The sequence below is a fragment of the Oncorhynchus mykiss genome, chromosome 5 (genome assembly GCF_057628025.1).
Source record: "Oncorhynchus mykiss isolate SJ-2025 chromosome 5, ASM5762802v1, whole genome shotgun sequence".
Classification (NCBI taxonomy): Eukaryota; Metazoa; Chordata; class Actinopteri; order Salmoniformes; family Salmonidae; genus Oncorhynchus; species Oncorhynchus mykiss.
This window is the reverse complement of record NC_143026.1, coordinates 61,155,765-61,177,880: the sequence shown is the minus strand read 5'-3', so window position 1 is coordinate 61,177,880 and position 22,116 is coordinate 61,155,765. Positions and strand designations below refer to the sequence as shown.

Here is a 22,116-nt window from a genome sequence, read left to right as displayed (position 1 = left end):
GTCTGACTTATTTCAACAAATTAATTTATTCTTTGTCATTTTCATTGCAAGAATCAAGTTTACGTGGACCAGGTAAAACAGTCGAGACAAAGGTAAATGTAGGTGTTGGACAAAAAGAGTCTTGAGAGTTCAAGTCAGTGCAGTTTAGCATAGTCTGCTTCAATAAATAAAAATGTAAATATATATATTTATATACACCAGTTTTTTACCTTGTGTTGATAGGTGAATCTCGCCAGTCCATTTGCTCTCACTGACTGTGAGAGCGTTATGGGATTCCTACATGTGATACTGCATGCCACCCACAGCAATCAAGCGTTGTCTCCTCTCCCCTCAAGGTCAATGACCGTAAGGGATATAGACGAAGACGAGGGACAACACATTGACATTACCAGACTCCGTCCAAAAGGTTCAATTTGATCTACCAACGTCTTGCCTTAAGACTTTAGTTGATGAGAGCAAGGGGGGATTTCAACGTGCTGTGTCTGCACATCGATGTGGAGCTCCCCGTGTTGCAATAGACATGTCCAGATAATCTCCCAACACGATTCTGTCTCAGTCTGTGACCTTACTGCAACACTGCATACATCTCTGATTAACATATTTGTGGGAGGGGAGGGTCTAATGTTTTCACATTTTAAAAAGGGCATTTGTAATCAAAACTAAGTAAGTCGCATACTGTAGTAACACTAGTAAACTAGTCTACAAAGGGGTGAAACCCAAAAAAAATAATTTCCATTCTATAACCGTACTTACTCTAGTGATGGCAATGGGTAGTATGGGGGACAATTTATCATTCTAAATGCATGTTCTTATTCATACATACAGTGCCTTCAGAAAGTATTCACACCCCTCAACTTTTTCCACATTGTTGTGTTACAGCCTGAATAAAACATTTATTAAATTGAGATTGTGTGTCACTGGCCTACACACAATACCCCATAATGTCAAAGTGGAATTATGTTTTTAGATATTTTTTACAAATTAATTACAAAAGAAAAGCTGTCATGTCTTGAGTCAGTAAGTATCCGACCCCTTTGTTATAGCAAGGCTAAATAAGTTCAGGAGTAAAAATGTGCTTATTAACAAGTCACATAAGTTGCATGGATTCACTCTGTGTGCAATAATAGTGGTTAACATGTAAGGTCCCTCAGTCGAGCAGTGAATTTCAACCACAAAGGCCAGGGAGGCTTTCCAAGGCCTCGCAAAGGGCACCTAGGGGTAAAAATAAAAAAGCAGACATTGCCTTTGAGCATAGTGAAATTATTACACTTTGGATGGTGTGTCAATACACCCAGTCACTACAAAGATAAAAGCGTCCTTTCTAACTCAGTTACCGGAGGAAGCAAACGGCTCAGGGATTTCACCACGAGGCCAAGGGTGACTTTAAAACAGAGTTTAATGGCTGTGATAGGAGAAAACTGAGCATGGATCAACAACATTGTAGTTACACCACAATACTAATTTAAATGATAGAGTGAATAGAAGGAAGACTGTACACAATAAAAATACTCCAATACTGCAAAAAAAATGTGAGAAAGAAATTAACTAAGCGCTTTGTTTGGGGCAAATCCAACACATCACTGAGTACCACTTCATATTTTCAAGCATGGTGGTGGCTGCATCATGTTATGGGTATGCTTGTCATCCGCAAGGACTAGGGAGTTTTTTTAGGATAAAAATAAACAGAGTAAAGCTAGGCACAGACTAAATCCTAGAGGAAAACCTGGTTCAGTCTGCTTTCCAACAGACACCGGGAGTTACAAGGCCAAATATAGACTGGAGTTGCTTATCAAGACGACATTGAATGTTCCTGAGTTGCCTAGTTACAGTTTTGACTTAAAGTCGTCTTGAAAATATATGGCAAGACTTGAAAATCGCTGTCTAGTAAGGTTCAACAACCATCTTGACAGAGCTTGAAGAATTTTATAAAGAGTAATGTGCAAATATTGTACAATCCAGGTGTGTAAAACTGACAGCTGTATTCACTGTCTAAGGTGATTCTAACATCTGACTCAGGGTTGTGCAAAAATATTGCAACAAAATGTTCAAACATTTTTTTCACTTTGTCATTATGGAGAATTGTGTGTAGATGGGTGAGGAAAAAAAACAATTTAATCAATTTTGAATTCAGACTGTAACAACAAAATGTGGAATAAGTCAAGGTGTATGAATACTTTCTGAAAGCATTATTTAATTAGTTCATTGGGGTTAAAGAAAAAAATGAATCCTATAGAAAAATAAATCTAGTCAGGGTGACCAAATATATCAACCATCCATCCAAACAATATTACCAAGTCTCACTGCTACTCCTGCACACTCATGCTACTCCATAGCTGCCCAAGAAGACGACCCATTGTAGTTTGGCAAAATTCACACCATAGGGCACTGAGGAGTGAGCTGTGGGTATAGAAATGTCCAATCTCACATCAACCCCTAGTACCTACTCCTTATGGAGAGGACTGGATAGGTATAAGCAAACTGGTGAAAATGTCACCTAGCCTATCTGAGCACAAGGTAACGCTATTACCATATTTCTGACACCTATCAAATTCTCTCAGATCATAGGGGAAAATAGGGTTTAGGGACTAGGAGTTGATGTGGGATTGGGCGTACGAGGAAATGTTTGACATCTGATTTCACGGGGACAGGAAGACCAGAGTGCATTCTGACTTGACAGCCATTGAAGGAACTGACTAGATGGCTAAACTTGGCAGAGAGAAATGATTCAACACGTTTCATTTCCAAAGAGGAACAAAGGACATAGATTGGGTGGTAAAAAAAGAAAGAAAAAGATGAGCTGCTTGGTCCGCCCCTGTTTTGTTACTGGCTAGAGCTCGTTGTCGGTGTGAGTGAGGAGTCTGAATGAGGAAGAGGAGTGTCTTAATGCTGCTTGGTCTTGGGCGTTGTGATTCTGCGCACCACACTGTAGAGAACCACAAAGTGCTGAAGAGAGAGAAAAATGTGAGAAAGACATTACCCAGCTAGCACATAATGTTCTGAGAACCATATATTTAAGAGCTTGTGAGAGCGTAGTTGTCCTATGGTTATTTTGCAGACAACCTTCCCACAACCTTCTGGGAATGGTGCAGGATACCCAGCTAGCACATAACGTTAACCACAGAACCATGTTTCTTAGGTGGGAATGTCAATACTTCAGCATAATGTTTGATACAGGTTTCCTCATGGTTCTATTTAAAGTAATGCTCTGAAATTGTTCAGAGAACGTTAAAAAACAACGTTCTTCTGTGGGAATAACAGTACTTACTATTAAACAATGTTGAAAGAACATTCTAAGAATGTTAAGACCATACATTTCATTCTCAGTGTCAACAAAACTCTATCCTCTACCTTGTTAAGTGTGGTCAGGTGTGTTAGCCATGCCCACAAATTGGCCACACCTGATCTTAACCAGTGCTGTTTTACTTTGAAGTGGGTTTGTTTAAATACACAAAAAAAGAACAGCTAGCTCCATCTTGGTTGCGCAGTGCTCTAATTCCATGGACAGAGAACAGAAGATCATAGGTTCGAATCTCCCTGACGCCATGCCACAAAAAGAAATGTGTTTGCATGATTAATGCAGAACTCAGAAGAAAGCATTCATCCGATTTACAGCACTGACCGGGGTAGGAGTTGCAGGGTTAGGCTAGGTCAACAGACTAATGACCATACACCAAAATAACATTAGTAGCCATCAGAATGCGGATGTTGTATCGATACATACCTGGATGGACAGATATATCACTCCGAGGTAAGCTGCGATGCAGAATGCCAGAAGCAGGTCAAAGATGGCTGGTTTCACCCTGTTAGGAAAGTGGATATATAAAATGACAAGTGTAAAAGGGAAAGAAAAAAACATACAAAAGCAAGCTGAAGAGGTTTGAAATTAAAATCAATAGGCTTTTGCTCTATTGCACTACAGCTCAGCAGCCATAACGTCTACCTGTAAGCATTCATGGTCTGTTTGAGCTGATCATAGAAGACAAACTCTGGGTCTCTGGGGGAGGGGGGGGGGGGGGGGGGAGAGAAAAAAGATTGCATTTGTCACTGTAACATCATCCATTTCTAAAAACCATACAGGTAATTTGTTCAATGAACAACAGTAAATAGAAATAGTGTAAAAATCACATTCGTCCCAGACTATTTGATCCTTATAATTGATCTTGTACAATAAAAGGAGTGATTCTGTCAGTTCTGTGATTCCTCCAAGGTAAACACGGCAGAACCACTAGCTGTGGCCAGTCAAGAAGACCACTGACACCCTGTATTAGCCGTAACGCAGAGGTCAGTGACTGGTCACCTCTTGTCAGCCTTGACGTAGTGCCTGCGGACGTCCTTCAGGTACCGTCCCAGGTGGTACTCCAGGGTGCTGACCACGCTGCTGTCCTTGTCCACCAGCTGGGCAGCCCGCGGCTGGGCTGTCAGCCAGTCCACCACCGACGACAGCTGCTCCTCCTGCATCTGCTGGCCGTGCAGGCAACACAGACACACACGCTCATAATCAGTGGCGTATAGTACACACCTTGACACGCACTTGTCTTGTTAAGCACACACACACATCGTAACCCCGACTAACTGTCCATGCTATAACAGCTACACACTAACACTAGCCTAAAAGTACCACTGGTTGCCCACTGCTCAGGCCAAGCCTCAGGTCAAAGTCCTGGTGTGTATAGCAGCCTTTCAAAAAGGCTTGATTAAGGTCATGTCAGACAGAGCCTCACAGGGAGGGGACAGTAGGGTCAAGCCACGTTCAATCACTCACCATTTGTTCAGTGAAAATCTGTAGGTCACCTGGGGCACCCTGGACACATGAGAGAGAGAGAGCGGTCAAACCTGATGTGCAGGACAAAGAGCAAACCACACTGAACAAAAATATAAACGCAACATGTAAAGTGTTGGTCCCATGTTTCATGAGCTGAAATAAATGATCCCAGAAATGTTCCATACGCACAAAAAGCATACTTCTCTCAAATTTCGAGCACAAATTTACATCCCTGTTAGTGAGCATTTCTCCCTCGCCAAGATAATCCACCTGACAGGTGTGGCATATCAAGAAGCTGATTAAACAGCATGATCATTACACAGGTGCACATTGTGCTGGGGACAATAAAAGGCCACTTTAAAATGTTCAGTTTTGTCACACAACACACAATGCCACAGATGTCTCAAGTTGAGGGAGTGTGCAAATGGCATGCTAACTGCAGGAATGCCCACCAGAGCTGTTGCTAGAGAATTTAAGGTTCATTTCTCAACCCTAACATGCCTCTAACGTTTTAGAGAATTTGGCAGTACGTCAAACTGGCCTCACAACTGCAGACCCCTTGTAACCACACCAGCCCAGGACCTCCACATCCAGCTCAGTCACCTGCAGGATCATCTGACGGGGGGTGGGGGGGCGCTGAGGAGTATTTCTGTCTGTAATAAAGCCCTTTTGTAGGGAAAAACTCATTCTGATTGGCTGGGCCTGGGTCGCCAGTGGGTGGGCCTTTATTTAACTAGGCAAGTCAGTTAAGAACAAATTCTTATTTACAATGACGGCCTACCCCGGCCAAAACCGGACGACGCTGGGCCAATTGTGCGCTTCCCTATTGGTCTCCTAATCACGGCCGGTTGTGATACAGCCCGGAATCGAACCAGGGTCTGTAGTGATGCCTCTATCAATGAGATGCAGTGCCTTAGACTGCTGCGCCACTCGGGAGCCCTCGACTCCCATGGCTGCACCCCTGCCCAGCCATTTGAAATCCATAGATTAGGGCCTAATTACTTTTATTTCATCTGACTGAGTTCCTTATATGACCAGTGACCAAGTAAAATCTTTGAAATTGTTGCATGTTTTTGTTCAGTATAAATATCGAAAGCAACATGAAAAAATGTCCATCGACTTTCATGACGTGGCTTTCAATATAGAAAACGTGTATGGTGACGCCGACATGTTCTACATATCTTTACCTTCTCCGTGAGGTTGTAGATGACTCTGGCCAGCGACTCTGCAATCAGCTTTGTGTTCCTGCTGAGCTTTCTCAGATCCACATGAGGTCTGTAACAGTAAATCACAGTTCAAATTCACAGTTCAATTATCCAGCAATCAAGAGCAGCTCAACTCTGCAACACACCGATGGAGAATGTGAGGGGAGCACAGACAGTCCACTACACTGGGCGGGGAGGTGGGGTGGAGGGGTGGTGGCAATGAGAAGGTTGGGAGGACAGACGGTTCACTACAGCGGGACGAAGGGGCACAATCCCAAATCAACCCGGTAGCCCAGTGTTTCTCAACCTTTTATTTTATTCCAGGGGCCAGCAAGCCATGTTCCCATCTCCTTGAGGGACTGCTAACAATAAAACTAAACACAGTATTAGTAACAGTTCATACTCCGGCAAGCAACATCACTTAATCAGATTTTAAGCAACCTGGTACTAACTCCACCTTGCTGTGAGACAGATCTACAAAAAAAGTCCCACATCTACTCTCTGATCTAAGTCCCAAAGGCAGCAATGTGTGCAGGCTTTCGTTCAAGCCTAGCACTTACACACCTGATTCAATAGATCCTAATGAGCAGTTGATTCTTTGAATGAGGTGTGAAAGGTGAGCTGGGCCTAGGCAGGGGTTGGGGGTTGTGGATGGGGGGGGTTTGGATGCTCGGTCTCTTGGTCGGACTGCAGTAATAAACCCACCCAGCAGGGGGCTCTCCCGCTCCATGTTCAGAAGACACTGACCGCACGTCCATGATGCTGGAGCGCTGCACCTCGCGGTGGCTGTTGAGGTGGGACAGCGTGAAGGCCGGCAGCCGGCGGATCCCGAAGCGCTCGTGTTCCCACGCCAGTGTGTCGTCCGCCAGGTTTATCTTCTTGTGCACCATTGAGAACTTGACCTCTGGGTACTGGTTGGATGCCACCTAGGGGACAGGGTTTAGAAGGACAAAAAACTTAAGGTATGGAACTTTGAGTGTACATGTAATGTGCTACGAGTGATCAATATATATATATATATATATATATATATATATATAAAATCATTATAAACTGGGCGGTTCGAGCTCTGAATGCTGATTGGCTGACAGCCGTGGTATATCAGACAGTATAACACGGGTATGACAAAACACTTATTTTTACTGCTCTAATAGTGTTGGTATGCACTTTATAATAGCAATAAGGCACCTCGGGGGGGTTGTGGTAATATACCCAATATACCACGGCTACGGGCTGTATCCAGGCATTCCTTGTTGCATCGTGTGTAAGAACATCCCTTAGCTGGGGTATATATTTTTTTTATTTATTTGACCTTTATTTAACTAGGCAAGTCAGTTAAGAACAAATTCTTATTTTCAATGACGGCCTAGGAACAGTGGGTTAACTGCCTGTTCAGCTCGGGGATTTGAACTTGCAACCTTTCAGTTACTAGTCCAATGCTCTAACCACTAGGCTACCCTGCCACCCATATACCATATTGGCCATATACCACACCCCCTCCTGCCTTATTGCTTAATTATACATCTGTGAATAATATATATATATACAAACAATTCTACAAAAACAGTTGTTATCTATGAAACGTATGTGGTTGGTGTGACGGTCCTTACAGTCTCCAGCTCTTTGAGCAGGGCATACTGGGCGGTTCCCTCTTTAGGGGGTTTGGACACGTGAAGGTGCAGACTGTCCCCGTTCCCCAGGGTGTCCAGACACAACACAAACGCCACATTGTCCTGCAACAGGCTAGAGTCTGCAGAGAGGGAGGACAGGATAGAGATACAGGGAGAAAGGAAGAGAGAGACTGTTTACACTGCCATATCTAACCAAATATACATTTCCATGATTCATGCATGCCCATTGTTTTGCACGCATGACCTCCATTTAATAACACGTGTGGCTGGGTTCATGTTTCATTCCATTTCATTTCCAGTGTGTATTGTACAGATGTCCTTCTGTGTTCCACTGTAGCAGTCAAAATAGCCATCGTGTAACCGAGTCTACAGCCTCATGTGAGCTTAGTGTACCTGTATGGTCCAGGTTGTCCTCCAGCCAGCGCTTGGTGCCTTGGTAGTTGAACTTCCCTCCTCCAGAGACAAAGAAAAGCAGGTTGTATCTAAGAAGACAGCAGGTGTGTTAGAAACGACAGGAGAGGACATTCTTATCAATGTGGATATTCACACCCCTCGACTTATTCCACATTTTGTTGTGTTACAGCCTGATTTCAAAAAAGGATTAAATATGTTTTTTTCCCCCCACCCATCTACACACAACACCCCATAATGACAGTGAAATTTTAGCAAATGTATTGAAAGAAAACACAGAAATATCAAATTTACATACAGTACCAGTCAAACGTTGACACACCTACTCATTCCAGGGTTTTTCTTTATGTTTTACATTGTAGAATAATAGTGAAGACATCAACACATATGGGATCATGTAGTAACCAAAAAAGTGTTAAACAAATCAAAATATGTTATATTTCAGATTCTTCAAAGTAGCCACCCTTTGTCTTGATGACAGCTTTGCACACTCTTGGCATTCTCTCAATCAGCATCATTTTTTAATTGAAACTTTATTTAACTAGGCAAGTCATTTAAGAACAAATTCTTATTTACAATGACGGCCTACCCCGGACGACGCTGGGCCAATTGTGCCCTATGGGACTCTTAATCACGGCCGGACGTGATTCAGCCTGGATTCGAATCAGGTACTGTAGTGATGCCTCTTGCACTGAGATGCACTTGGGAGCAGCGGTCTACCTGGAATGCAATTCAATTAACAGGTGTGCCTTGTTAAAAGTTAATTTGTGGAATTTCTTTCCTTCTTAACGCATTTGAGCCAATCAGTTGTGTTGTGACAAGGTAGGCGTGGTATACAGATGATAGCCCTATTTGGTAAAAGTCCATATTATGGCAAGAACAGCTCTAATAAGCAACGAGAAATGACATTCCATCATTACTTACAGACATGAAGGTCAGTCAATATGGAAAATGTCAAGAACTTTGAAAGTTTCTTCAACTGCGGTCGCAAAAACCATCAAGCGCTATGATGAAACTGGCTCTCATGAGGACCGCCACAGGAATGGAAGACCCAGAGTCACCTCTGCTGCAGAGGATAAGTTCATTACAGACACATCTCAACATCAACTGTTCAGAGGAGACTGCGTAAATCAGGCCTTCATGGTCGAATTGCTGCAAAGAAACCACCACTAAAGGACACCAATAAGAAGAAGAGACTTGCTTGGGCCAAGAAACACGAGTAATGGACATTAGACTGTGCTTTGGTCTGATGAGTCCAAATTTGAGATTTTTGGTTCCAACCACCATGTGTCGGTGAGAAACAGGTTAGGTGAACGGATGATCTCCACATGTGTGGTTCTCACCGTGAAGCATGGATGGGGAGGTGTGATGGTGTTGGGGTGCTTTGCTGGTGACACTGATTTATCTAGAATTCAAGGCACACTTCAACAGCACGGCTACCACAGCATTCTGCAGTGATACATCATCCCATCTGGTTTGTGCTTAGTGGGACTATCATTTGCTTTTCAACAGGACAATGACCCAACACATCTCCAGGCTGTGTAAGGGCTATTTGAGAAAGAAGGAGAGTGATGGAGTGCTGCATCAGATGACCTGGCCTCTACAATCACCCAACCTCAACCCAATTGAGATGATTTGGGATGAATTGGACCGAGTGAAGGAAAAGCAGCCAACAAGTGCTCAGCATATGTAGGAACTGCTTCAAGACCGTTGGAAAAGCATTCCAGGTGAAGCTGGTTGAGAGAATGCCAAGTGTGTGCAAAGCTGTCATCAAGGCAAAGGATGGCTACTTTGAACAATCTAAAATATGAGAAAAAAGAACCTGCACACTGCTCGATAGTATCACTGCTCAGAGCTTCTGATGAAGGCCTTAAGGCCGATACTTAAAGCTCATTAAAGAGCAGTGATACTATCAAGAGCAGTGTGCAGGTTTCTTTTTTCTTCTTCATCTTATTCAACTGTTACCATGCGTCTGCAACAAAGATAGCTCAGATGTTCCTTTTGTATTAAGAATATAAAATATATTTTGATTTGTTTAACACTTTTTTGGTTACTACATGATTCCATGTGTTATTTCATAGTTTTGATTTCTTCACTATTAATCTACAATGTAGAAAATAGTCAAAATAAAGAAAAACCCTGGAATGAGTAGGAGTGTCAACTTTTCACTGGTACTGTAAGTATTCACACCAAGTCACAGTGATTACAGCTGAGAGTCTTTCTGGGTAAGTCTCTAAGAGCTTTACACACCTGGATTGTGCAACATTTGCCCATTATTCTTTTTAAAGTTCTTCAAGGTCTGTCAAACGGGTTGTTGTAGACAACCATTTTCAGGTCTTGCCATAGATTTGAAATTAGATTTAAGTCAAAACTGAAACATGACCACTCAGGAACATTCACTATCTTCCTGGTAAGCAACTTCACTGTAGATTTGGCCTTGTGTTTTACGTTATTGTCCTGCTGAAAGGTGAATTCACCAGATTTTCCTCTAGGATTTTGCCTGCGCTTAGCTTCATTCGGTTAATTTTTAATCCTGAAAAACTCCCCAGTCCTTAACGATTAAATACATACCCATAACATGATGCTGCCGCCACTATGCTTGAACATATGGAGAGTGGCACTCATTAATGTGTTGTATTCGATTTTCCCAAAAACACATCGTAGTTTGGACAAAAAGTGAATTGCTGTGCCACATTTTCTGCTGTATTACTTTAGGGCCTTGTCGCAAACAGGATGCATGTTTTGGAATATTTTTATTCTGTACAGGCTTCGTTCTTCTCCCTCTGTCAATTAGGTTAGTATTGAAGAGTAACTACAATGTTGTTGATCCATCCTCAGTTGTTATCTCCTATCACAGCCATTAAACTAACTGTTTTAATTAAAGTCACCATTGGCCTCATGGTGAAATCCCTGAGCGATTTCGTTCCTCTCCGGCAACTGAGTTAGGAAGGATGCCTGCATCTTTGTAGTGACTGGGTGTACACCATCCAAAGTGTCATTAATAACTCCAACAAGCTCAAAGAGATATTCAATGTCAGCATTTTTTTTTTAAACCCAACTACCAATAGCTTCCCTTCTTTGCGAGGCATTGGAAAACCTCCCTGGTCTTTGTGATTGATCTCTGGTTGAAATTCAATGCTCGACAGAGAGACCGTATATATAATTCTATGCAGAAATGAAGTAGTCATTCAAAAATCATCTTAAACACTATTATTACACACAGAGTGAGTCCATGCAACATATTATGTGACTTGTTAAGCAAATGTTTACTCCTGAACTTATTTAGGCTTGACATAACAAAGGAGTTGAATACTTACTGACTCAAGGCATTTCAGCTTTTCATTTGTAATTAACTTGTAGAAATGTAGAAAAACAATTCCTCTTTGACATTATGGGGTATTGTGTTTCGGCCAGTGACAATCAAATCTCAATTTCATCCATTTTAAATTCAGGCTGTAACACAACAACATTTGTAAAAAGTCAAGGGGTATGAATACCTTCTTAAGGCACTGTGCATGTTGGGAAAGCGAATGTCAAAACATACTGTATAATATCATAGGGGAAAGGCTACACTCAGTTAAAATGTGTCTCTGAATACAGAGGTCACGTAATCTGCAATTTCTCTGCAACACATAACACTGTACTTTTGCGTCCTGAACGACTGCACCTTTCTCCCATGCTCTCTCTATGTAAGAGGGGCTTCGTGCAGTCTTGTTCCTTTTTACTAGTGACATGCAAACAGACCATATGCAAAGTTACCAGTGGTTACTGGTTAGCATTTTCATTCGGTCAGCATGGAGAATACGCCAACACAAGAGCTCACCTAACACCATGGAGAACAGCCAGTGTGCCATTACGCCAACAAATTTACACTAACGTGGCCCCTCGTCTCAAACAGCACTCACACTCCAGAGTACACTCCGCCTAAGAATAGACAAATATCTTCTAAGAACCACATCCTTTCTACTCCATTACTAAAACTAATCGACTCTTAAAAGCGAAGTACTTTTGTGAACACAGGAAGAGCTGTTGTTTTCTGACCACTGTCAGAGGCATATTATTTTAGTTTTGAGTTTTACATGTGGAGTGCCATTTTCCTAAAGGGTGTGGAATTCTTAGGCACAAGGAAAGAAATGTGTGGATAGCATTGTAATAAGCCTGATTTCTCTGAGGAGCTGTGGACCTGTGTTGCTCACCCAGCGTGTGTCCTCTTGTAGGTGTAGAGTCTGGAGAAGAGCCTGGCTAACTCCAGCAGCATAGACACCCCACTGCCGTTAGAGTCTGCTCCATAGGACAGCCACTGGACAGGACAACAACACCAGTCAACACATTTAATTAGCATATTCTGGTGGAGGAGAATTCTGCAACATAAATAAATATAACTATCATACAGTAAAAAATATTATAAATATAGCATATCATAGAATATATTGAGGTGTATTAAAGGAGAGCTGGGTGTACCGGAGCGACACCAAAGGAGTCATAGTGAGCCACCAGGACAATGGTGGGCAGGTCCTCTCCCCCAGTTCCAGCCAGTCGCCCCTAGGAGAGGACACAAGTATATTGTAGATCAGTTCTATAACATCTCGAAACAATAATATGATAATGTTCTGTGTTACATGTTTCAGGTGGACTCCAGGAAGAGTAGCTGCTGCTTTAGCAACAGCTAATGTGGATCCTCATAAAATACTACATTTACTTTCATATAAAGATGACAGCAAAGTATGTAGCCAAGGGTATGAGACTTAAGACATCAATAAAGACAGGCATCAAATGCTACCACAAGGACTTAAACCCATTATGTGAAACAATGCCATAGACTGGTGGCCGTATGCATTAGGTAGAAAGGAACACGAGGCCTCAGGAAATCTACTGGAGTCCCCTAATCTCCTACTACAGGGCTAAATCCATTGTTCCCCTGGGTTTGACACCTACCTTAGTTCAACACACACACACACACACACACACACAGTCTAGAATATCATATAGACCCAAGAATGACACAAGGTTAAGAAAACAAACACGTTATTTGCTTCTAAATCACTTAACACCTTAAGTGCGAGCAGTGTGTTAATGTGAGTACTGCTTCACTGGTAGCCTAATATCATTAAAATATGTCACCCATTAACAGAACCGTGGATGTCTGGATTACATAAAGCATTAAACAGATAAAGGATAGTGGTTTAACCATAATGATTCTCACCTCTAGACTGGTGATGGCCCAGTCACTCACTGCCTTGCTCTGAGCCCCACTCGTCACCATCTGAAAGCCATTTGCTGTGGCTGTGTGGATCAGCACTGTGAAGACATGGGGGAAAAGGGGTCATTAAATACCTCAAAAGAATTTCACTGGAAAGAACTTCCTCTGACAGCGTTTCGATCGACAGTTTTCACCACAATATTTGTAAATGTCCTGCACCTTCAGCTGCAGAGGAGGAGCCCTGGGAGGAGGAGGAGGTGAGGGTCTGTGTGTAGATGGAGAGCAGCTCATCATCCTCCAGAGCAAAGTAAACCGGAACAATGGTCTCTGTGGCCAGCATCTCTGGCTCCAGCTCCATGAACTGCTACAACGTAGAGGAATAAGGAATGCCGGGTTATCATTCACAAGACAACAACACTACCAGGGAAACAGTGTGAATGTGAAACAGCATAACATTTGGACACTTTGGCCTACTTCACACCAGCAAGTCTGGTTTTTCAAGTTTTGCTTTGAGTTACAACTGATAAGGAGGGAGTGTTGTGACTGACAGTTTTCCTTGAGTGTAACAGAAACAAACTTTCCAAGAACACCAAAGGAGCTCTAGCTTTAAAAGCAACTCAGGACCTTGCCTCTTGATTTGACTAGTTTGATGAACGGCCATAAAACCCACTCATAAGGCATTATAATGCATTATTACCTGTACTATGTCCTGCGGCATGGTGGACATATTCTTGGGGAGAATGATGACCACCGCCCCAGCGGACTGGCGCAGGGCTTTCTGGTATCTCTCATAGGAGAAGTCCACCAGCCGCATGATGACACAGCGGCGGCTTAGCACTTCCGCCTCCACAGTGCGAGCTTCTGTGTTCAATATGGCATTCCTGGTCCCTGGGAATCACAAGTGGGATCCGATCAGTTGGGGAGGGATGTGTGGAAACACCATTGATGCTATGCTGTAGTAGTAGGCTATTAGGCAGGGCAAACTCGTTTTTGTAATTTCTGGTATTTCATCAAAACATATCAATCACAGCACCTTTTTTTTTTAATCCTTCAGAAGTTTATACCTGATTAAGTACAACACCATTGGAAATGAATGTTGAAAGTTACATTTATATTCCTAAAACTTAAGTTGAAAATTATGCCGCCACTGTTTCCTGTTCACAAGACATTTTGATAAATAGCCTAACGTCAAAACACAGTTTTGACGAGTCCAAATCAAGTTTGTCATAGTGAAAATTCAAAACATAAAATGTACCATCTACACACACATATGCAACAATAGTAATCATATTACTTGGAATATTTTTTAAAGCAGCTTGTTCACTGCACCCGCACCAAAAACCCTGTTGTTTTGACAAGTGGTAATAAATCACTCATATTGATTAGGCGGGAAATCAGGTTGTACACGCTGTTGATACTACCACAACTCAAATACCACATGGAAACTAGAGATATTTTTGCATCACTGTTCTATAACTAAGCTTTGTTGTACAATTAAAAAAGGTCAAATACACTGCATTTCAAACAGTCAGCAAAAATCTAATGAATTCAGGGCTTGTGAAATTATACATAGGCTAAATATAAGCCTTCCACAACCATAAAACCCACTAAAAATTTAATCAAAATAGTTGAAGCTGTTTTTTCGCAATAATCACTGATCTGGCTTTCACGTCTATGAAAATGCCCTTTTTGTTACAAATTTAAGATGAACCAATCATAATGGACATTCACTTATTGTAGCAGGCTTTATAGAAAATGAACACAGGTCTGAACACAGAAATCCTGGTTGAGAATGAAACGACTGAACAGCACAGCAAGTAAGTGAAAGAAATAGGTTTTGATTATGTTTTACTGATAAATAGGGACATACGTAAAATGCCAACAAAATAGAGTTTTGGTCAGTGTGGTATGTGTGTAACCTTTATTTAACAAGGCAAGTCAGTTAAGAACAAGTTCTTATTTACAATGATGGCCCAGACAATGCTGGGCAAATTGTTCGCCGCCCTGTGGGCCTCCCAATCACGGCCGGATGTGTTACAGCTTGGATTCGAACCAGGGACTGTAGTGATGCCTCTTGCACTGAGATCCAGCGCCTTAGACCCTGCGTCCATGTGTGTGTGTTAACTATTTAACTGTACTAGAATGCTTAAAAGGCCACTAAAATTTTAAATATCGGTATTGTTTTTTTTTGTCAAGGAAAATATTGGATTTCAGTATCAGACAAAAATGTCATATTGGTTTATCACTAGAAATAATTTTGTAAGAAGTTGGGTGATTAATAAAAACATATACAGTAAGACAGGATAACCTTGCCCAATTCCGCTCTTTAACTCAAATCGAGGTGCCATGTTTCAGTTTTAGAGATATATTTCCATTTGTATAGAGAGTCTTAATAGCCTTACAGAAAAAATCCCCAAAGCCAAGTCTCTCAAGGGAGTGGAAGAGGAACTGATGCTCTACTGTGTCAAATGCTTTATAAAAATCTTTTAAAAATATGAAGCAATCCTCAGTTATTAGGTCTGAGTAGTCAAATCTATCGAATACTAGTCTGATATTGTTAGAAATATGTATGTTCATCATAAGGCAAGACTGTTTCATCAATGATTGCATCCAGGACTTGTTTAATTATTTTTTGCAAATAGTAAGGCTAATATCTTAGTCATTATTAAGACGACAAATTGGACGCCAGTTATCAATGAGCAGCGCTTCTTTTTTAGGCTTAGGTATCAGTGTTATTAATCCCTGACTCATTGTAGGAGGGAGAGCATTGTTTTTAATACTCTCTAAAAAGACTTCAAGTAGGAAGGGAGCTACTTGTTCAGAAAATAACTTGAAGGCTAGCATCCCAGAGTCGCCTCTTCACTTTTGAAGTTGAGACTGGTGTTTTGCAGGTACTATTTAATGAAGCTGCCAGTTGAGGACTTGTGAGGCATCTGTTTCTCAAACTAAACACTAAATGTACTTGTCCTCTTGTTCAGTTGTGCACCGGGGCCTCCCACTCTTTCTATTCTGGTTAGAGTCCATTTACATTGTTCTGTGAAGGGAGTAGTACACATTAGTAGTACACAGCATTGTACGAGATCTTCAGTTTCTTGGCAACTTCAGTTTCTTGGCGAGAGCATGGAATAGCCTTCATTTCTCAGAACAAGAATAGACTGACGAGTTTCAGAAGAAAGGTCTTTGTTTCTGGCCATTTTGAGACTGTAATCGAACCCACAAATGCTGATGCTCCAGATACTCAACTAGTCTAAAGAAGGCCAGTTTATTGCTTCTTTAACCAGAATAACAGTTTTTAGCTGTACTAACATAATTTCAAAAGGGTTTTCTAATGATCAATTAGCCTTTTAAAATGATAAACTTGGATTAGCTAACACAACGTGCCATTGGAACACAGGAGTGATGGTTGCTGATAATTATGTTATTTCTTTCAAAAACAAAGACATTTTTAAGTGACCCAACACTTTTGAACGGTAGTATAGATTTTTATATATATATATAAAATCCAGTTTATTTCAATCTATTTATACTGTGCCTTGCGAAAGTATTCATCCCCCTTGGCATTTTCCTTAATTTGTTGCCTTACAACCTGGAATTAAAATCGATTTTTGGGGGGGGGGTTGTATCATTTGGGGATGGTGTTCTCGAGGTGTTGGGTTTGTGCCAGACATAGCATTTTCCTTGATGGCCAAAAAGCTCAATTTTAGTCTCATCTGACCAGAGTACCTTCTTCCATATTTGGGGAGTCTCCCACCTGCCATTTGGCGAACAACAAACCTGTTTGCTTATTTTGTCTTCAAACAATTTTTTTTTTTTGGCCACTTTGATAAAGCCCAGCTCTGTGGAGCGTACAGCTTAAAGTGGTCCTATGGACAGATACTCCAATCTCCGCTGTGGAGCTTTGCAGCTCCTTCAGGGTTATATTTGGTATCTTTGTTGCCTCTCTGATTAATGCCCTCCTTGCCTGGTTCGTGAGTTTTGGTGGGCATCCTTCTCTTGGCAGGTTTCCTTTTTTTAATAATGGATTTAATGGAGCTCCATGGGATGTTCAAAGTTTCAGATCTTTTTTTATAACCCAACCCTGATCTGTACTTCTCCAAACTTTGTCCCTGACCAGTTTGGAGAATCCTTGGTCTTCAAGGTGCCGCTTGCTTAGTGGTGTTGCAGGCCCTGAGGACTTTCAGAACAGGTGTATGTATATATACTGAGATAATGTGACACTTAGATTGCATACAGGTGGACTTTATTTAATTAATTATGTAACTTCTGAATGTAATTGGTTGCACCAGATCTTATTTAGGGGCTTCATAGCAAAGGGGGTGAAAACATATGCATGCACTACTTTCCGTTTTTATTTTTTAGAATTTTGAAGTTATTTTTTTTTTTTCAGTTCACCAATTTTGACTATTTTGTGTATGTCCATCACATGAAATCTAAATAAAAATCTATTTAAATTACAGGTTGTAATGCAATAAAATAGGAAATATTACAAGGGGGTGAATACTTTTGCAAGGCACTATATTATCCAGTTTATTTTGTAACTCAATTAGTTCCATCTTCTCCTCCCCCGAGAGGTCGGCTGGGGACCTCAGAGAAAGGGAAGTTACCTTAATGATCACCTTCTCCTCCTCAGCTCTTCTGGTCTTAGCAAGATGACTACCATATTTTATGGACGTCTTTGGTCACTTCAAATTTAAAGAGCTCCCAGTTCTTGCAATAAGATTCACAAACCCTTTCCCAAAAGTGTGAGAGAAGACCTTTAACCTCAAACTTAACTATATCATTATTTAATAAGGAGCTATTTAGCTACCAGAAGGATGCTCTCCCAAATATTTTGACATCAATGCAAATGGCCCTATGGTCTGTGAAGGGAGTAGTACAAATATTTGTAGTACTACAGTAATGAGCGTAACGTAGCCTAGTGGTTGGAGTAACCGGAAGGTTGCATGTTCAAATCCCCGAGCTGACATGGTACAAATCTGTCGTTCTGCCCCTGAACAGGCAGTTAACCCACTGTTCCTAGGCCGTCATTGAAAATAAGAATTTGTTCTTAACTGACTTGCCTAGTTAAATAAAGGTAAACGTCATTGTAACTGATCACAGGACAAATAACGTGACCAAAGGGGTCACAGTTTGAGTGTAGAATATTACTACCAAAGGTATTTGTCCTTGTAATGTGTTCCATGGGAAAGCCAAATATCGTTGCCTCACTTCCAGAAAGTTTGAGAGGTAGTATATCTGTTACATCTGCTATCCAACGCATCAACAGATTACACATCCATTTTGAGTTAAAACCTTGCACATTAATTATACTACAATGATGGCATATCCTAAAATAATACTTTTATTTCCCATTTTACACATATTTTAATTGCATAGACAATCAGGGGAATTCCATAAAAATCAAGTGTCACAAGCATATGAAGATGGCTTGCTCCAGCTGCGCCCACATGCAGGAACCTATGGGATGCCCACAATGGGGGGGATGGCCCGAATTGCGGGCCCCAATAACACACTGACACACTGGTTAGCTAGCGCGCTAACGTTAGCTAGCTAGGACTGTGCAATAACAGAGTTTACTTAGCGAAAGAGCTATGCCTTATATCGTGGTAGTTAACTACAGGACTGCAATTCCATTCAATAATTGCACAAAATACAATTTTTAAATGCTTACCGTACGGTTGTCCCTGCAGGTCATACTGCTGCATGCGGTACACGGTGAATTCATGTGCCGCTTCGGCTGGAAGGGGTGAGACGAGAATCAGCACCGCGGGGATAAACACAATGAAAGTCAGGGGGAAAGAGGACTTAAACATGTTATCGAACACCTCACTAGCCTCCTCAAACATTTTGATATTGGTATTATGGTCTAAACAACAGTAAATTGATAATCTAGGCAGTTGCCGGTTCGAATCTAGTCGCTAGCCTAGCTGTCATTCACTAACACAGTCGCCACAAGTGGATTTTAATATGGCAAAAAGCTTGGCCACCTAACTAAACACGCACGAGCTTGCTTTTTGAATGGCATGGACATATTATTGTTACGTCTTCCATATCTGTAATGAACATTCTTTATCATAAAACATTCATGTCATAATTTGTCCATTGATTTATTTAATGAGAATATTAATCACTGGGAATTTGCGAAATCTCTGCTGATAAGGGTCCTACAGGGGCCATCAAAGACAGCTTCGTGAATTTTAGGCGAGGCTGTGCAGTTGATGAGTTTAACAGCAGGGGTCAGTGAAGACCAGAGATGGTCATATCTTGACGGTATACTGCCAATAAACCCTGGATTACATAATGCTATGTACTGGCCATTATAAACTGGGTGGTTTGAACCCTGAATACTGATTGGCTGACAGCCATGGTATATCAGACCCTATAAAACATGTGTTTTTCTTGCTCTAATTACGTTGGTAATCAGTTTAGAGTAGCAATAAGGCACCTCAGGGGTTTGTGGTATATAGCCAATATACCACGGCTAAGGGCTGTGTCCAGAACAGCCCTTAGCCGTGGCATATTGGCCATATACCACAACCCCTCGGGTCTTATTGCTTATTTGAGAGGCTTTGGCCATATGAAACTCTGTGGCCATACTGTATAGTCTTTGCTTTGGCCAAAGATTATGGATATACTGACAAGATACATCTCTCCGCCATAACAAAGCGGAATAAATCTCTCCGTTCACAAAGTGGCACTATAGCTCCCGCCTATCCTTTCTTTGGATTGGTGGATACATATCATTGTTGTAATCCTTTTAAAAATATTAGATGAGGTTGTTAACGTCAACCGCCTGTATTCAATGGAGAGAGACGCTACTAGCTTCATGTCATGAACATGCATATCCAACTCCGATATAAAGTGTTTTTCTCAAAGTTGCCTGGATGTCACTTAAGTAAAAAACATTTTAAAGTATTACTTAAGTAGTTTTTTGGGGTATCTACTTTTACTTTTACTTCACTACATTAGTAAAGAAAATTATGTCATTTTTATACCATACAGTACTCGTTACATTTTGAATGCTTAGCAAGACAGAAAATTGTCAAATTCGCACACTTATCAAGAGAACATCCCTGGTCATCCCTACTGCCTGTGATCTGGCAGACTCACTAAACAAATGCTTTGTTTTTAAATTATGTCTGAGTGTTGGAGTGTGACCCTGGCTATCCATGAATTTAAAAAACAAGAAAATTGTGCAGTCTGGTTTGCTTAATATAAGGAATCTTTTATTATTCATACTTTTGATACTTAAGTATGTTTTAGCAATTACATTTACTTTTGATACTTAAGTATATTTAAAACTAGTAGTATTTTACTGGGTGACTTTCGCTTTTACTTGAGTCATTTTCTATTAAGGTATCTTTTCTTTTCCTCAAGTATGAGAATTTAGTACTTTTTCCACCACTGAGTACACCCAAAACAACAAAACTTCTATTTGATCAAATAAACCTCTTTATCTTGGCCAGGTCGCAATTGTAAATGAGAACTTGTTCTCAACTTGCCTACCTGGTTTAAATAAAGGTGAAATAAATAAATAAATAGCAAATAATGGTGCGTTCAAAACAACTGGGAACTTAATAATGTCAATGATTTTCAGGTCGTCAGTGATCTTCATGTCGGAAAGTTGGAGCTCTAGAAAGAGGCCCGAGTTGGAATTACGAGGTCTGATTTTTTTTTTTTTTTTAGTTCCCAGTTTCCCAAATTCCCAAATTCCCCAGTTTCTCATAGAGCACCGCAGAGTCATAATACCCACAAAACCTAGCGGTCAAACAGGGAAATGGTTCCAATCCTTTTTCCAACATAATTTTTTTCCGATAGGGGATTTTAGAAACACAGGGCTGTATCTCATGTAGGCTTACGTGAAGTTTTGATACCAATGTAAATTTCTCTTGGACAAGGTGACTTTTATCAATATATTCACCCCCAGAAATGAAACGCTAATTAGCTGCTAATGTGGCTATCATAAAGAACTACAAATGCCATGATGATCTGGATTAACGATCTAATGTTAGCTAGGTAGTAATTAATAAATTGGCAGTGTTTCTTTAAATGGACAATTCTGTGAACTGTCTTGTGTACGTTTTAAATTCACACAATAGCTGTTAGCAAAGGTGTCAGCTAGAGATGACATGCAGGAGCTTGCAGGGATTTGTAGTTTTGCATGATGTCTACTTTGATGCTAATTAGCATTTTCAAATCTAGAGTAAATAGAGCCGAATATATTGATAAAAGTCACCTTGTCCGAGAGAGATTCACATGGTTCTCAAAACGTCACACAAAGGTAAGCCTACACGAAACGCAGTCCTTATTTTAAGTGTTTCTAAAATCCTCTATGAGAAAAATTAATGTTGGAAAAAACATTTTATGGGTATTATGACACCTCGTGGGGCTTTATTGATCGCCATATAAAAACTCCCTGCTTGGTGGGCGAAACAACAAAAAAATGCCACCTGCTCAAGGGAGACAGATTTTCCGCCGTGTCGGGCCGCTCTCCTCATCTTCCTCTGCTTTGGCTTGGAAGCCACCGGTCGGCCATATTGGCACTCCTCAGTAGGAGCAGAGCTCTGGCTCTGGTTCGTTCAACCATTCTTGTGGGGAAAATGAATGGGGAAAGAATAGGGTTTTGGGATTAATGCTGAAAATAAAGTCTGAGGTGAACACAGGCTTTTGCTTCAAAATTCATAAAAATGATGCTAGCTGATGAAGATTAACTCATAGAACAAAATGTATACAATCTCCTAAACCTGGGTTTTTACCACAGACCTTATTTTCAGAGTTTATCCATAAACCCTGCAAGAACTATATTAATTTTCCATAGAGCTCGCCAGCTTGTAGTCCTAAAAAATGGAAAATAGTTATTTCTGGTGTTTTCAGCCATTCCTATGGAGAAGATTAATGGGGAAAGAA

General features: G+C 41.0%; 1 protein-coding gene across 8 annotated transcripts; it reads right to left on the bottom strand.

Annotated features, from left to right (window-relative positions):
* Positions 1-1,382: 1,382 nt before the first annotated feature.
* Positions 1,383-19,212, bottom strand: LOC110524187 (BOS complex subunit ncln). Of its 8 annotated transcripts, none has more exons than XM_021603596.3 (15): positions 18,881-19,212; positions 13,907-14,097; positions 13,429-13,573; positions 13,213-13,307; positions 12,471-12,551; positions 12,206-12,309; positions 7,992-8,080; positions 7,578-7,717; positions 6,673-6,893; positions 5,950-6,037; positions 4,763-4,801; positions 4,298-4,461; positions 3,941-3,994; positions 3,722-3,800; positions 1,383-2,943 (listed from the first exon to the last, which is right to left on the bottom strand). In XM_021603596.3, exons 1-15 carry the CDS (start codon positions 19,053-19,055, stop codon positions 2,881-2,883), a joined length of 1,728 nt encoding a protein of 575 aa, XP_021459271.1. In that variant the 5' UTR covers positions 19,056-19,212; the 3' UTR covers positions 1,383-2,880. The 8 variants fall into 8 exon arrangements, with proteins under 8 accessions (XP_021459271.1, XP_021459272.1, XP_021459274.1 ...); XM_021603597.3 differs by having other exon boundaries at positions 4,298-4,458; XM_021603599.3 differs by having other exon boundaries at positions 6,715-6,893.
* Between the last annotated feature and the right edge of the window lie 2,904 nt (positions 19,213-22,116).